Source organism: Tursiops truncatus, chromosome 5 (genome assembly GCF_011762595.2).
Source record: "Tursiops truncatus isolate mTurTru1 chromosome 5, mTurTru1.mat.Y, whole genome shotgun sequence".
In the NCBI taxonomy this organism is placed as follows: Eukaryota; Metazoa; Chordata; class Mammalia; order Artiodactyla; family Delphinidae; genus Tursiops; species Tursiops truncatus.
Window position 1 is genome coordinate 94718576 of NC_047038.1, and position 14086 is coordinate 94732661.

Below are 14086 nucleotides of genomic sequence, written 5' to 3' on the forward strand. Positions count from 1 at the left end.
ACCAAATTTTGTTGATTCTAAATCTGCAATATATTTTTTCCAGTACATTTTACTTTCTCTGTCTACTGCCATTACAGGCTAAGATCATGGCAACAATCTCCCAGCTGACATCCCTACAAATTTTGCACCCTCCAATCCATTCTCCGTCTTGCATTTTATAACCTTTTTAACATGCATATCTAATTATATCTCTCTTTTGCTTAAAAATAAACAAATAAAAAGCAAAATAACCTCAATTAGTCCATTACATAATAAATATGTTCTAAGAACCTTAAAATAGAAAAAAAAAAAGGTTCGACATGACATTTGGGCCTTTGATTAACTTTCTAATCTCATCTCATGACATTTTCCTTACTTCAGGTTTCATCGACTCTGAACTTCTATAATTTCCCCCCAAATGGACCATACTCTCTTTTACCTCATTAACATTTTACATGCCTCTCTATCTGCTCTTCTTTCCTCTGTATTCGTTACGCATTAAATCTCATTTCAAGCACCACCTTCCTCAAGAAGCCTTTTCTCAGCAACTAGTTGGCATTTGTCCATTCTCTCACAGCACCCGGTGCACATACCTCTATCATTTTCTTTTCTTTGCCATTAGACCCTTTGGGAATTTGAATTTTCACTATGCCTGGGTACACAGGAGGTTTTCCCTAAAAGGTATTTTTAAATGACTAAATGTGTGTATGGATGAGGTGAGTTTATGAAGCCTTCAATCTGTTTTATCCAATACAGTAGACACTAGTCATAGCATGTAGATAAATTAGATTTACATTAAATTAAAATAAATAAAATTGAAAATTTATTTTCTCACTCTTTCTAGCTATCTTTCAAGTGCTCAATAGCCACGCGTGGCTAGTGGCTACCACATTGGACAGTGCAGATTCATAGACATTTTTCATTATCACAGAGAGTTCTGTTGAACAGTACTGCCTAAGATTTAATTGGCAGGACTAGGAGTAGCAAAGACGAGAAAGGAAAAACTAGTACTAGTAAGAAATAGGAGAATAAGGAGAGGAGGAAATTGATTATGATTTCTAGATGTCATGATTGATTGATGAATTGATGGATGTAGGAAATGCCAAGCTATGTAGGCGTCAAGATGAGAGATTATTAATTGTTTTTGTTGTTGCTGACTGTGAGATGACAGTGGTACATCCTAGTGGATATTTCCTAAGTCACTGCCCACAGTTAATATCAAAAACTCTGTTCCATACCTTGCTTTTATACCAGGAGATATGTCTCCATAAATTTCCCTGTTTCTACAACTATTTAGTTTAGAGAACCACTCCAAATAATGTTGGATTCTTATTTTCTTTATGCTACCCTATATTTAGAATAAATGAGTTTTGTGAAAATCCATTGGTTTCCATTGATTTTTTTTTACCCCGTTCAAAAGTGAGTTTTTCCCACCTGTGGATTAAATTTACCATTAAGAAAAAAATCAGAATGATAGTGATACAGGGAGATGTATAAAAATTTACCAAGGATTTGAATTTTTAAAACATTGCCCATAGGGCTTCCCTGGTGGCGCAGTGGTTGAGAGTCCGCCTGCCGATTCAGCACGGGTTCGTGCCCCGGTCTGGGGAAAGCCCACATGCCGCACAGCGGCTAGGCCCGTGAGCCATGGCTACTGAGCCTGCGCGTCCGGAGCCTCTGCTCCATGGCGGGAGAGGCCACAGCAGTGAGAGGCCCGCGCACCGCAAAAAAAAAAACAAAACATTGCCCATAAAGGCTTCAAAGGATTTTAAAATTTCCTCCTAGAATGGTATGACACTGACCTCCACTTTAACAACACTGTTCCTTAAATGTTTCAATACATTCAGGACTACTGCACTTTATCCTGCAAATAGGCATTCAGGGACTTGTACAAATATATATTAAGTATGATGGATTACATTAGAGTTCATATTTTGTCTATAATGCAGTACAGCTGTTAGCACTTGTCCAGTAATTGACTAGTTAGATTATCTGAATATAAAGATGTTCCCTGTTCCATACAACTAATCCTGGCTTTAAAGCTAAAACCTTGAGCAGGATATTGAAGAAACCTCTGTTTTAAGAGGTCTTTGATATCTCATTCTCTCAAGAGCATTAAATATTATACAGAATTCTGTCCAATTAATTAGAACTGACTTGCATTTTTTCTTTTATATATTAACCTCATATCACAGACTAACCAATAAATATTTCCAAAATATTTAACCATTTAACTTTTCTTCAAGTTTGAGTATTTAAACCAGTCATAGTGCATCACATTATTTTAACTTCAGGTGCTTCCTGGAAATCTACTCTTCTGTTATGACTTGTGATTTCCTTGCAAAACTTTATATATTCTTTGGTAATTTTTATGTTCTTGTGGCATTTATATTGATTGGTGGGTTTTATTTTTGTTATTTTTATTTTCATGCCCAAATTTAAGTAATTGTATTTGGGGGGAGTGACAGTGAATCTTTTGGCTTTTTTTAAAAAAAATGAGTATAAGTTAATAAAATAAAAGTTTCTAAACATTAGTTTTATTGATAATTTATTGCACCTGTGTAACTACCACCCAAAACAAGGTACTGATTCTCAAATTCTGCATATATCCAAAATCTCTGGGAGGGCTTGTTAAAATACAGATTGCTGGGTCCCACCTTCAGAATTTCTATTTCTGTTTCAGGTCAGGAGCGGGACCCAAGAATTTGCATGTTGAACTCAACCTTTTTGTGTACATCTATTTCAATGTCTAAATTTTATATTTCTAAGTTTTTATCTGCATTTATTTCTATTTTGTGATTTTAATTGTTTTTATGATGAAAATCATAGTGTACCTACATTTTATAACCTAGTGTTTTTCAACAAGTATATATATATATATATATATATATATATATATATATATTTGTTGGCATGTACATTTCCCATTTGATCAAGTATTCTTCAATATATCATATGTACCAGAATTTATTTTACCAATACCCTATTATTGTTATTTAGTCAGGTTCCAATATTTTATTATTATTGGTAGTTCTATGGTATTCAATCATATGGCTATATATTTGTTCATACCTCTGACTGGTTTTTTTTTTTTTAGGAAACATAAAGCAAACCTATTTGAGTCTAGAGAGTGCTCATGTTAAGGATTTTATGTCAGATATCAAAATTGCCTTCTTGAAGAGTCATTTATTCTCAATTGCAGTAGAGCTATATATGATACTGGAAACTTGTGCATAGATATGTGCATATATATATATATATATATATATATATATATATATATATCCTCCATCAGTGTCCTTTAGACTTGCAATGGGAAAATTGAAAGCTATAATTTAGAACTAGGAATTAGTATGGTAGGTGTGGCCAGTTGACTATAGACAAAGAATCTGAGAATGTTGAGCTTTTCAAAATTTTTAGAAAAGATGGGACTTCCCTGGTGGTTCAGTGGGTAAGACTCCACACTCCCAATGCAGGGGGCCCAGGTTTGATCCTTGGTGGGGGAACTAGATCCCACATGCATGCCACAACTAAGAAGCCCGCATGCCATAACTAAGAGTCCACATGCTGCAGCTAAAGATCCTGCATGCCCCAACTAAACATGCTGCAACTAAGGTCCCACATGCCACAATTAAGACCCAGCGCAGCCAAAATAAATAAATATTCAAAATTGTTAGAAAAGAGATCTCAGTTGGGATGAGGAAAAACAGAATTTTTCCACATGGATTTCAATAAATTGGATTTGTCTGAAATTAAAACTAACAGAAATTTTTAAATGGCATTATGAGAATTAGTGTAATTTTTAATTTAGTTCCATTCTCAAAGCATATGATATGAATTTAAACTGTTAGTCGAAATAAAATTATTTCAAGAAGATATTTTCACAGGCCTAATTCTTAAATTCATTCTCCACATTACTGAGGGAGGCAGAATAATGCTCTCCTCACCCACAGATATCTGGGACCTGTGAATATGGTGCCTTGTCAAAAATTTTTTGCAGATATTATTTAAGGTTTAGGCCCTTGAAATGAGATTATTTTGGATTATCTAGGTGGCCCAGCCTAATCATTCATTGAAAGTGGAAGAGAGGGGCTTCCCTCGTGGCGCAGTGGTTATGAATCCGCCTGCCAATGCAGGGGACACGGGTTTGATCCCTGGTCTGGGAACATCCTACATGCCACGGAGCAACTAAGCCCCTGTGCCACAACTACTGATCCCACGTGCCACAACTAGTGAAGCCCATGCACCTAGAGCCCGTGTTTCGCAGCAAGAGAAGCCACAGCAATGAGAAGCCCGCGCACGGAAACGGGGAGTAGCTCCCCGCCCTCCGCAACTAGAGAAAACACGTGCGCAGTAACGAAGCCCCAACGCAGACAAAAATAAATAATAAATAAATTTTTTAAAAAAGTGGAAGAGAAAGGCAAAAAGTAGGTTAAGAGATGCAAAGTGAGAAAAATCTGACTTGCCGTTGCTAGCTTTGAGGATGGAGGAAAGGAGCCACGAGCCAAGGATGGGCGCCGGTAGTAACTGGGAATGCCAGTCAGCTGACAGCCAGCAATAAACAGACACTTCAGTCCTATAACCTCAAAGAAACAGATTCTCTAGCCTCCATAAAGAATGCAGTCAGACCTCTGACTCCCCAAAACATTAAGAGAATAAATTTGTGTTGCTTTAAGACAAGAGAGTTATGATAATTTGTTACAGCAGCAATAGAAAACTATTAAAATTGGAGATAAGAAGCTTCATGAAAGGTGAGGATCATGTCTCTGCCTTTTTCACTGCTGTGAATAAGTGGCCAACAAAGTGCCTGGTGTGTAGCCAGTAATCAGTAAATATCTATACATTAATTAATTAAGCCGCATACCTTGTTCTCATATATTTTGGCATTACTCAGTAGGGGAAATCGTCTCACTAGATTTTAGGAGAGGAATAAAGTATACTGATTAAATTCTGACTTCTAACTAGCTTAAAAAATGCAAACAAAACCTTAGGAAAAAAGTAATTTCTTATGTAACTAGCTAAATATAACTGTATGAATGGGGAGTTCGGACCCTTCCAATGTAATGCTTGATCTCATTTTATTTGATTAGGCAAATTATGGAACAACAGCATGAAATGCATTACTATACTAATGTAGCCTCCAAAATGGGAATCTCATTGTAACTGTGGCCTTGAGGACTTTTAATGTTGAACCTGAATGAACAAGTTGAAGTAGTTCAAAAGAATGCTCACGCACACACACCCAAATATGTTAATTATACTTTTTTGCAGAGGAAAGCTTAAAGCTTATGCTACAATCAGAAAAAAAGAAGGAAATGGCACATCAGTCAATTTGTAAAAATGATGAAAGTAGCCAAACCGCTTGAATATTGCAGCAAGTCCAAAAATGCTTAATTGTGTGATTTAGGAGATGGATGGTGGTGATGGCAGCACAACACTATGAATGTATTTAACACCAGTGAATAATACACTTAAAAATGCTTAAGGTGGTAAATTTTATCTTACGTGTATTTTACCACAATAAAAAAGTTGAAAATAGCTGTGGAGCAGAGTACCTGTTACCAGTCCCACAGGAGGACTCTAAACACTTCTTTCTGCCCATTGCATTTTGGTATTGGAGATGCCAAGGAAAACACAATGCAGTCAAGCACTGGATGGAACAACTCTTAGAGAAGAGAGAGAGAAAGATCAACCTCAATTGGGGTGTCAGTCCCCCATGACCGGTGGGTCTCTCCCTGAAGTACCCTCTTTGGGGCAAGGCAATACAGGCAGCCAGGAGACTCACCTGCAGGTTTTTCCTCAAGTTCTAAGCAGTCTGCCTTCTCCTTTCCACTTTGCAGAGACTTCCTATGTTTTTTGCCATTTGTTAGGTACAGGGATTTTTAGTTGTAATAAGGAGGACATGGGAGAAATGGGATTACTCAGTCTTGGAGGAGCTAGAAGTCCGAATAATCATTTTTTTAACTCATTAACAAATAATCACTGAGGGCCTATTATGTGCCAGAAACTCTGCCATTTTATGTTCTACTTATGTTGCTAAGTGATTAGGACTGAAGGAGGAAGGAAGGAAGGAAGGAAGGAAGGAAGGAAGGAAGGAAGGAAGGAAGGAAGGGAGGGAGGGAGGGAGGAAACACTACTCATCCTCCCAGTCTCAGCAAAAACTTCACTGCTTTCCCTAATGATTCAGCCTAGGTTAGTCCCTTCCCATTACAAGCTCTTATAGCACTTTGTGTTTCTCCTTTACGCGACTCCTCGTCTCGCATCTTCTTGTTCAGGGTCTGGCTCCACTTGCCAGTAAGATTGCTGAGACCAACTTGTCCTTCCTGCTGCAGTATCCTATTGCCCAGTACAGAGAACGGCACAAGGTAGGCACCTGCCAATCTTCATTAATTAAGCTAATGAATGTGCAATTTCCTTTCTCTGGCTTTGTTCTTACCATTGTTTTTCATCCCTGGTACAACTGCTGCAGGAGTTCTGACTTTCTTGGTCGGTTCTTGGCTCCTTTCTCTTGGCAACAGAACGAACTCTCTAAGCTTAGGCATGGTTTGCACTCATCTGGCAAGGGTTTGGGAGGGGGAAGTCTTTACATTTCTGACTACTGAGCACAACTAACTTCCTCCACCCCCAGGACTCCACCCCAGACATGTCATTTCTGCTGTCCTCCAGGGGCTTTCAGAAAATCTGGGTACTGGGTGTGGTTGAAGGTTTGCGGGGCCTGCCTTTACCCTAAACAGTACCGTTCTTCACCTGCTTTGTGTAGGTCAGTGGGTAAAATGGGGAGGAAACACAGATGTCAAAATAGAATAAACACCTGGAACAGTTTCATTATCACAAAGTAGAAAAGCAAAATATAAACCTAGTCGTTCAGTTGTCCACTGTTAAGGGTCACTTTATCCTTGGAAATTAAAACTAAGACTGAATTAATTATCCTTTCACTATCTTGGGTTTTCTTTCCTTTCTTGTTTAACATTAACTGCCTCTGAAATTATGTTAAAGCAATGATCTCTATCATAATGTCCTTCAGCTGGCCCTGAAAACAATTTCCTACAGAAACCTCCTTTTTTTTTCCTAGGAAACATCTCAATCTTAACCTCATCATTTTTGTTATTTTGTTTTGTTTTGTTTACACTTAGAGGATATTACATTTTTATGTGGCTTAACTTATCTGTGATTAGACTAAAGTAGTGTTTTGCAACAAATAGAATGATTTAAAAGTATTCTGTTCCCTCAAGAAGGCCGTTAAACATACACGGGAAATAGTGTGGTAGCAAAATGAGATACTCTCGGTGGTACAGAGTTTATCTAGGGTTGCCCATATGAAACAGGCCTCATTTAGCATTAAATCTCATTTTATGTGATCAGGGTTTATTTTCCAATGGGCCACTCAGGATTCATGCTGTAAGACTTTTTTTTTACTGAGCATCCTGAGAAGGCCATCTCTTCTGTCTTCCATCCATTCCCTTACACCTCAATTTCACACTTAAATTTGCCTAGGTTTTGGCCAAATTAGAGCTGAATATATAGCATGCAGCCAGTATCTGTTTATTAAATAAAAACAATGAATAACACGTGTTGAAGTACTTTGGAAAATTATAAAATGATATATAAGTGCAAGTTATTAATATTTTCAGGTAATTTGCCTGGTTATCTATAAACATGCTGAGAAATCATTTTCAGATGTCATATTGTGTCACATGAATAATCAAGGATATCTTTAGGATTGTGAAGCACATAAAAGTCCATATTGTGAGTCACTTTTAGCATTTTTCCCTAGAAAGGATTGTGTGTGTGTGCGTGTATGGACATAGATACATAAAGTAACAAAAAATATGAGCAACATGAACACAATTCCTAGATAATGTATAGAATTTCATAATTTTTCCTAAAAACTCAAGACCTATTGGTACATGATGTTGTATTTGAGGGGAAATCTAGCTAGAGAATCTGATCCCTTTTATTTCTAACATTTTAGAGTTTATCTGTTTTATTGATGTCTCGTTCAAGGTTACTACTTGAACAATATTTGAAGTAGATGTTAGTTTTTTTTTTTGTTTTTGTTTTTCGTTTGTTTTTGTTTTTTTTCAGTACGCAGGCCTCTCACTGTTGTGGCCTCTCCCGTTGAGGAGCACAGGCTCTGGATGTGCAGGCTCAGTGGCCATGGCTCGCGGGCCCAGCCGCTCCGCGGCATGTGGGATCTTCCCGGACCGGGGCACGAACCCATGTGCCCTGCATCGGCAGGCAGACTCTCAACCACTGCGCCCCCAGGGAAGCCCTAGATGTTAGTTTTATTGATGTTAAAATCACTCTCTTTTCTTTCAAAATATTTTTTATTCTGTGAAAAAAACAGTGAACAGATGAGGAAAGCTTGCTCTTTAAGATCTATATACTATTACCTCGAATCCATTCATCAGTTTTGGAACAACCAATCTTCAATATCTGCAAATTTTCAGAGGGTTATTTTTTATATTAATTTGAGGGATCATCTTGCTCTTTTTGAATTCAGCCAACTTCCTTAACTCACAGAAAATGTGAGTTAGCAGGCAACTGAAGTTGTGAGATGGAAGGGTGTACATTGCAGGAATGCAATGCCATTTAAAATGGAATAGCAGGCATCTCCATTCTTAAAGACACAGAACTTCCTCTGTCATTTTCTAAATTGATGCTCTTACCTCCTATAATGTTGCTCAGCCCTCCTCTCTCTGGTCTTTTTTCTCCATTTTATTTGCCTTCAATTTCGGGTGGGTGGGGTGAGTGGAGAATCCCTCCAAGATTTGTTTTATGCAGAGAAATTCAGTTTTGTCCAGCCTCTATGGCAAAACTCAGATCTGAGATTCACTTCCCTGGAGGAACTCAGCTGAAGCTTTGAATGTATGACTTGCAAGACCCTTCCTGGTCGAGTTACATTCTTAGACAAAGGCTGTCATGCTCTGTAGTTCACTACAAAGAGTAGGAGTAGAAAGGCAGTTTATTTTTCCAGTTACTCAAGTACCTAAGCAAATAGAGTACAAGCTACTTTTAATTTCCTGGTGTTTCTTTTAATAATCAAGCTAGCTGTGGCTAGGTCTAGGTCTAGTCCCTCCATCATCTGATTCTTCAGCCAAGAGAATTGGTAGCACATTACTCTGAGTCAATCTCCATGTCTATCTCAATCTCTCCATGTCTCTCTCTTTCTCTTTCTCACACTCTCACACACACACACACACATACACACACACACACACACACACACACACACACACACACACACACTTTACCTTAATATAGTTCCTGCAAAGCAATCTGAACAAGCACATTTTAATATAAATTTGCATGGTGTACTTATCAGCATTTTCTTTTGGCAGAAGAGCCCAAAATTAAAGTGCATAAAAGATCCAGCACAGGGATTGCTACATTATGAGAAAGAAAACAAGTTTTTCTTTCTTTTATCAAATTGACTGAATTAGATACAAATAAGTGTAGAAATATACCCAAATTGAAGTGTTCTCAGAAATAAGCCATAGAAATTCACTAAGTGAAATATTAATTTAACTCTGAGACTAGAGTACATGGCTGCACCCACTTCATCACCTGCAGATAGACAACATTCTTCAGCCTCACCTGCTTGTTTCTTCCCTTAAACATACAACAGATGTACCAGAGTTATTTTCTGCTTCTAGAATATATATTTCCTTTCATATTAAAATAATGTATATATTTCTCTCCTGTGCACATATACCCACTGAAATTTTCCAGTAGCAATAAAATACTAATGAACTTCCTAAAGTGTGATACTGTACAAAATCTAGTAACCACAAGGCTTTGTGATAGAAGAGGAAGTTACAATGTTTACAATATTCATAAATGTTACCCGTTTATATTTTGCCCTCTTAAGATTGAAAAACAATATATGTAAGCAGATCAATCAAAAAAATATTTTAGACACCTTCTTGGTCATAATATAGGCTGTTTTAATTTTTAAAATAACCTAATAAATTGCCTCTGAGCAGTAAACAATGGTCAGTGATATTTATATAATAAAGTTAAGTTCACAGAGACACCCAGATCTTGTATCCAGTAAGGATTTATTAGAAAAACAAATACTGAATAACTTATGATTTAAAGTGGTTAGAATAAAATTCAGGAAAAATATAAGCAAATCATTTTTTTCTAACAATTTAAAATGTAGGAGGTTTAAACCTTATATATTTTTGCCAAAAGAGTAATTATCCATGGATGACAGATGCTGTTCCCTACTTAATGGAGGGTCTCAAATTTTACTCTGCATCTCATTGGGAAGGAAATATAAAAATTTAAAATAGAATTAACTTGGGGAAAGGCATCAGTGCTGCAACTCTTAGCACCAAATGTTTTTTCTTGGAGCACCAAATGCTTTAAGGAAAACATTCCAAGTATCAAAGTTTTCAGATAGATAAATATTTATGGATCAAATCCATAAAGAACAGACATTGTTATGAAATATATATAGATGCCTTCAAAACTTTCTTTCCAGGCAGAGTAGACACATAAGTTAGGAGTCATTTCCCACTTAATTGTTTTTGCAACCTTATGCAACACAAATGGATTATGGATAAAGACTTAACTAATTTACTCACAGAAAGTAGATCTTGACTGACATTATGTCCAAAAAATTAAACAGGAACTGTTTCTCTATATAAAATATAAAATGTTACTAAACTTATAGAAATGGCTTTATTTTAACCTTTCATTTTCCTGGTTGAAAAGTGTAGGGGTGTTCAATTTAGTCCTTTGGTGAGAATACAGTACTCTTTAAAACAAATTCTTCTCAATTTGCTAGTTAGCATAATCAGAGAAAATCATAACCTAGATCTTGTTCATATATTTAAGTGCAATAAAATTCCATCTGTCTTTGAACTTTATGAATGATAGTTTTTAGTCTCTACATAGACCATTGCCTGTCCCTCTTCACTGAGAGTTCTTCATAGTGGTATTAGAACTGGAAATCCATTTTCATTACAATCTACTGAAAGCTATTTTGCCATTTAAGGGCAAAGGTCTACTTACACTGCTCATGTACAAAATAAAAGTATCATACAATTGCCATGATACTAGACAAATTCAAAGGAACTACCAAAGAAGCAGCCTTAGCTTCTGTAGTACCCTTGAGGCTCTTAAATTCGGGGTGTGCACTGGTTAGAAATGAAGTGCCAATTTAAGAAAATCGCAGTAGGCCCTGCCCCAGATGCAAATGTAGAACAATGGCCTACAAGAACTCAATGGGTATATATCTGGTTTCCAAGTCACACTTGCAAACGTGGATAATTAGTACCAACACTACCATTTGTGAACATAATGGACATTTTGGAACTGGATACAATTCTGTCCCTGAAACTAATCAAGACCATTAAATATTCAACCAAACAAGGCTTGAGTTCATGTGGGCTTAAAGAAAAATGGTAGCTGAGGCACGGGTAAAATTTTATTTATGAATATGTAGACACATGACTTTGGATCCAGCCAGCCAGTGACATAAATAAACTTGAGCAAAAGATTCAAGCTAGAGGATATATATGTATACACATATCTATGTATAAAAATTTGTGTGTGTGAGCAAGGCTTATTGGAGCAGTGCAACAAATCTGGACACCAACCATCAGAATCACTCCCATCCTTTGAAATTTCCATTAAGCGCGCAATGGGGGTAATTATACTGGGATGCTCCGAATCACTGTTTCCATCTTGTGCACTCACATGCCCGCCAAACATGAAATGTTCGCCTTCTCCCTTCCAATGTGATGGTTGTTGAACTTATTTTTAGTGTCATTTGATAAGCCTTTGTGCTCGCAGAGAGACATCCCACTGACCCAGCCACTGGTCATTGTCTATACCAGTTCACATCAAAGCAGGCGCGCTTTGTCAGGTTTCCAGTCGAATATCCATTTCGCATCTGAAGTACAGTATCGAAAGTGACTAGATCATTTGAGCTTTTTTCATCAGCTGCTGCCTTCTTCCTCCCCCACAGTGCTTCCACTCACGCTAACATAATTTGGCATCGTTGACGTGACACCGTGGTTTTTCTAAAAAAATTATAATACATACATTTTCGATGTTTTGTGGTGGTAGACCCTCCTGAAATTTAATTTATAACTTGATGAGAGGAGGCCTTTTTTTTCTCTCTACTGAATCACAACCAAGGTAGAGTGCCCCTCAAAATCCAAGTAATGCGCATACAGTAATAGGTCATTCAATGTCAAAAGGCATAAAAAGGATGAGCAAAATCTTCACAGGCTGCTGCTTGCTGTTGCCTTTAATTATATTAATTAAATTTTGAAATTTTTATGCAAAGAGAGTTGCTGGCTTGTGACGCTGAAGAGCCCTTGGAGACTTGGAGGAAGAAAATACCCTGAGCGGAAGCTTTGTGGTTACTGCTTCCTTTAAATTAAAAGCAAAACAAACTCCTAGGTATGTTTACAGATATTACTGCTTTATGTACTACTAAGCCCTAAACATAGAAAGAGGGGTAAATCTACCAATCCCAGGGACAAGTTCTCAAATCATGAGTCCATTAAGCTCCACTGAAGATCTCTAGTTAGAGGCCGTCTTCCTGTGGAATAATGCTCTACTAATTTTCTTCTTTTCCCAAGTGCATAATGAAAGAAAGGTGCCTTCAAAAACTAAAGGGCAAAATCTTGCTTGCTACTGATACCTTGAGGCATCCTGTCTACATTTTGTCATACGTGTGCACTTTTCAGTGTTAGAATGACAAGATTTTCCAGTCAGAAGCTTCCCGGAAGGCACATCGTGGTAGTGGACTTGGAAGGATTTTGTGATCTGACACAGCTATAAGGCAATAGACTCCTTTATTTGCTTAGCCTGGTGGGAGATTTCATACTCTGCCTTTGGCTAAGAATCTTGCCATGTAAACACACAAGTGCCATGTTTCCATGTAAAATGCTCCTTTCTCCATTAAAGATTCACCAGGGCCAATTGTTTTGTGCTCCCTATTTTGATATCATCTTCATGCTTTTGTTTCTTCCTCTTTTACACATTCAAAACAACTTTCTTGTATAAACCACAGCATGTACATTAAAGATCCTTTTTATTTTTAATGTCCTGAATCATGTGTTACCATTGAGTTTCATCAATTCCCATGTAGATGGCAGAACAAGGGTTTGAAAATGTTTGATGCAAGCAAAGCAGAAGGCAGAGAAAACATTTCCTGACTGAGAGGAATAAAGCTGCTCTTCCAAAAACTTCTGAAATGCACTTTGTTTTCTTTTGGTTGGAAATCTGCATCGTGAAGATGTACCATCTTCATACCTCTTGGTCTTCCTGCTTTCCTTTTACTGAGAGGGAACTCGAGAGAAGTTTATGCACCGACCCTAGGAAAGAAACAAATCCTTATTGAAATACAGAGGTAATTATTTTAAAAAAGCATGAGAACACCTAGTTTTTCTACTATGATATAACAAACGATTACCCAAGGTAAGGTCAATGTTAGGATGAAACATGAAGTCATAATTTTTTTCTTTGGGTCAAAGCATGATGGTTCATTCAGATCTTTTCCACAGCAAGTTCACCTACACGATGGTATGGTAAAATTAGAGTGAAAAAAACACTACGGAAAACAGAACTTTGTTATTGCTATTTAAAGAATAGCATTACTATCCGAGCAATAAAAATATCAAAGCCACAACCCTGTATGTTTCTACAATGTATTAAAATGGAAGTGTCCCATTTATACAATCTGGTGCTTTTAAAACTGATATAAAACTGGTGCTTCTAAAATGTATGCATGAGAAGTGTATTTAAGAAGTCGGAAGAGATTGAGGATAAGAAGTCAGGGAGAAAGGGAAGAGATGCCATCTCTTTGTGATTCCATTTTATAATAGGATTTTGCAAGAGATTTACTAGCAATCTTGTCCACTGTTGATCATTTCTCACAACAGCACACCACCATTATGTGGTCTCTATATATGGTGACTTTATTTGCATTCCACATTTCCAAAGAGAGTTTGCCATTCCAATTCCTTAGCAGTTCAATGAAGCGTGTGGAAACACATTGTTTCATATGTAATTATAAATAATCTAAGAATTAGTTGAAAATAAAGTTTCCAATTAGTAATAAAAGATCCCCTTCTTCCCTCTC

At 37.1% G+C, this 14086-nt stretch overlaps 1 protein-coding gene across 3 annotated transcripts in view; it reads right to left on the minus strand.

Moving 5' to 3' along the window:
* Positions 1 to 10021: 10021 nt before the first annotated feature.
* Positions 10022 to 14086, minus strand: part of ANTXR2 (ANTXR cell adhesion molecule 2) — a 172547-nt gene continuing 168482 nt past the window's right edge. For all 3 annotated transcript variants that reach the window (XM_073805381.1, XM_073805382.1, XM_019932789.3), the window contains one exon: positions 10022 to 13319. Coding sequence is in view for 2 of the 3 variants with exons in the window: in XM_073805382.1 (XP_073661483.1) it covers positions 13281 to 13319 (39 nt within the window). In the remaining variant the exon portion in view is untranslated. The remainder of the gene's footprint in view (positions 13320 to 14086) is intronic.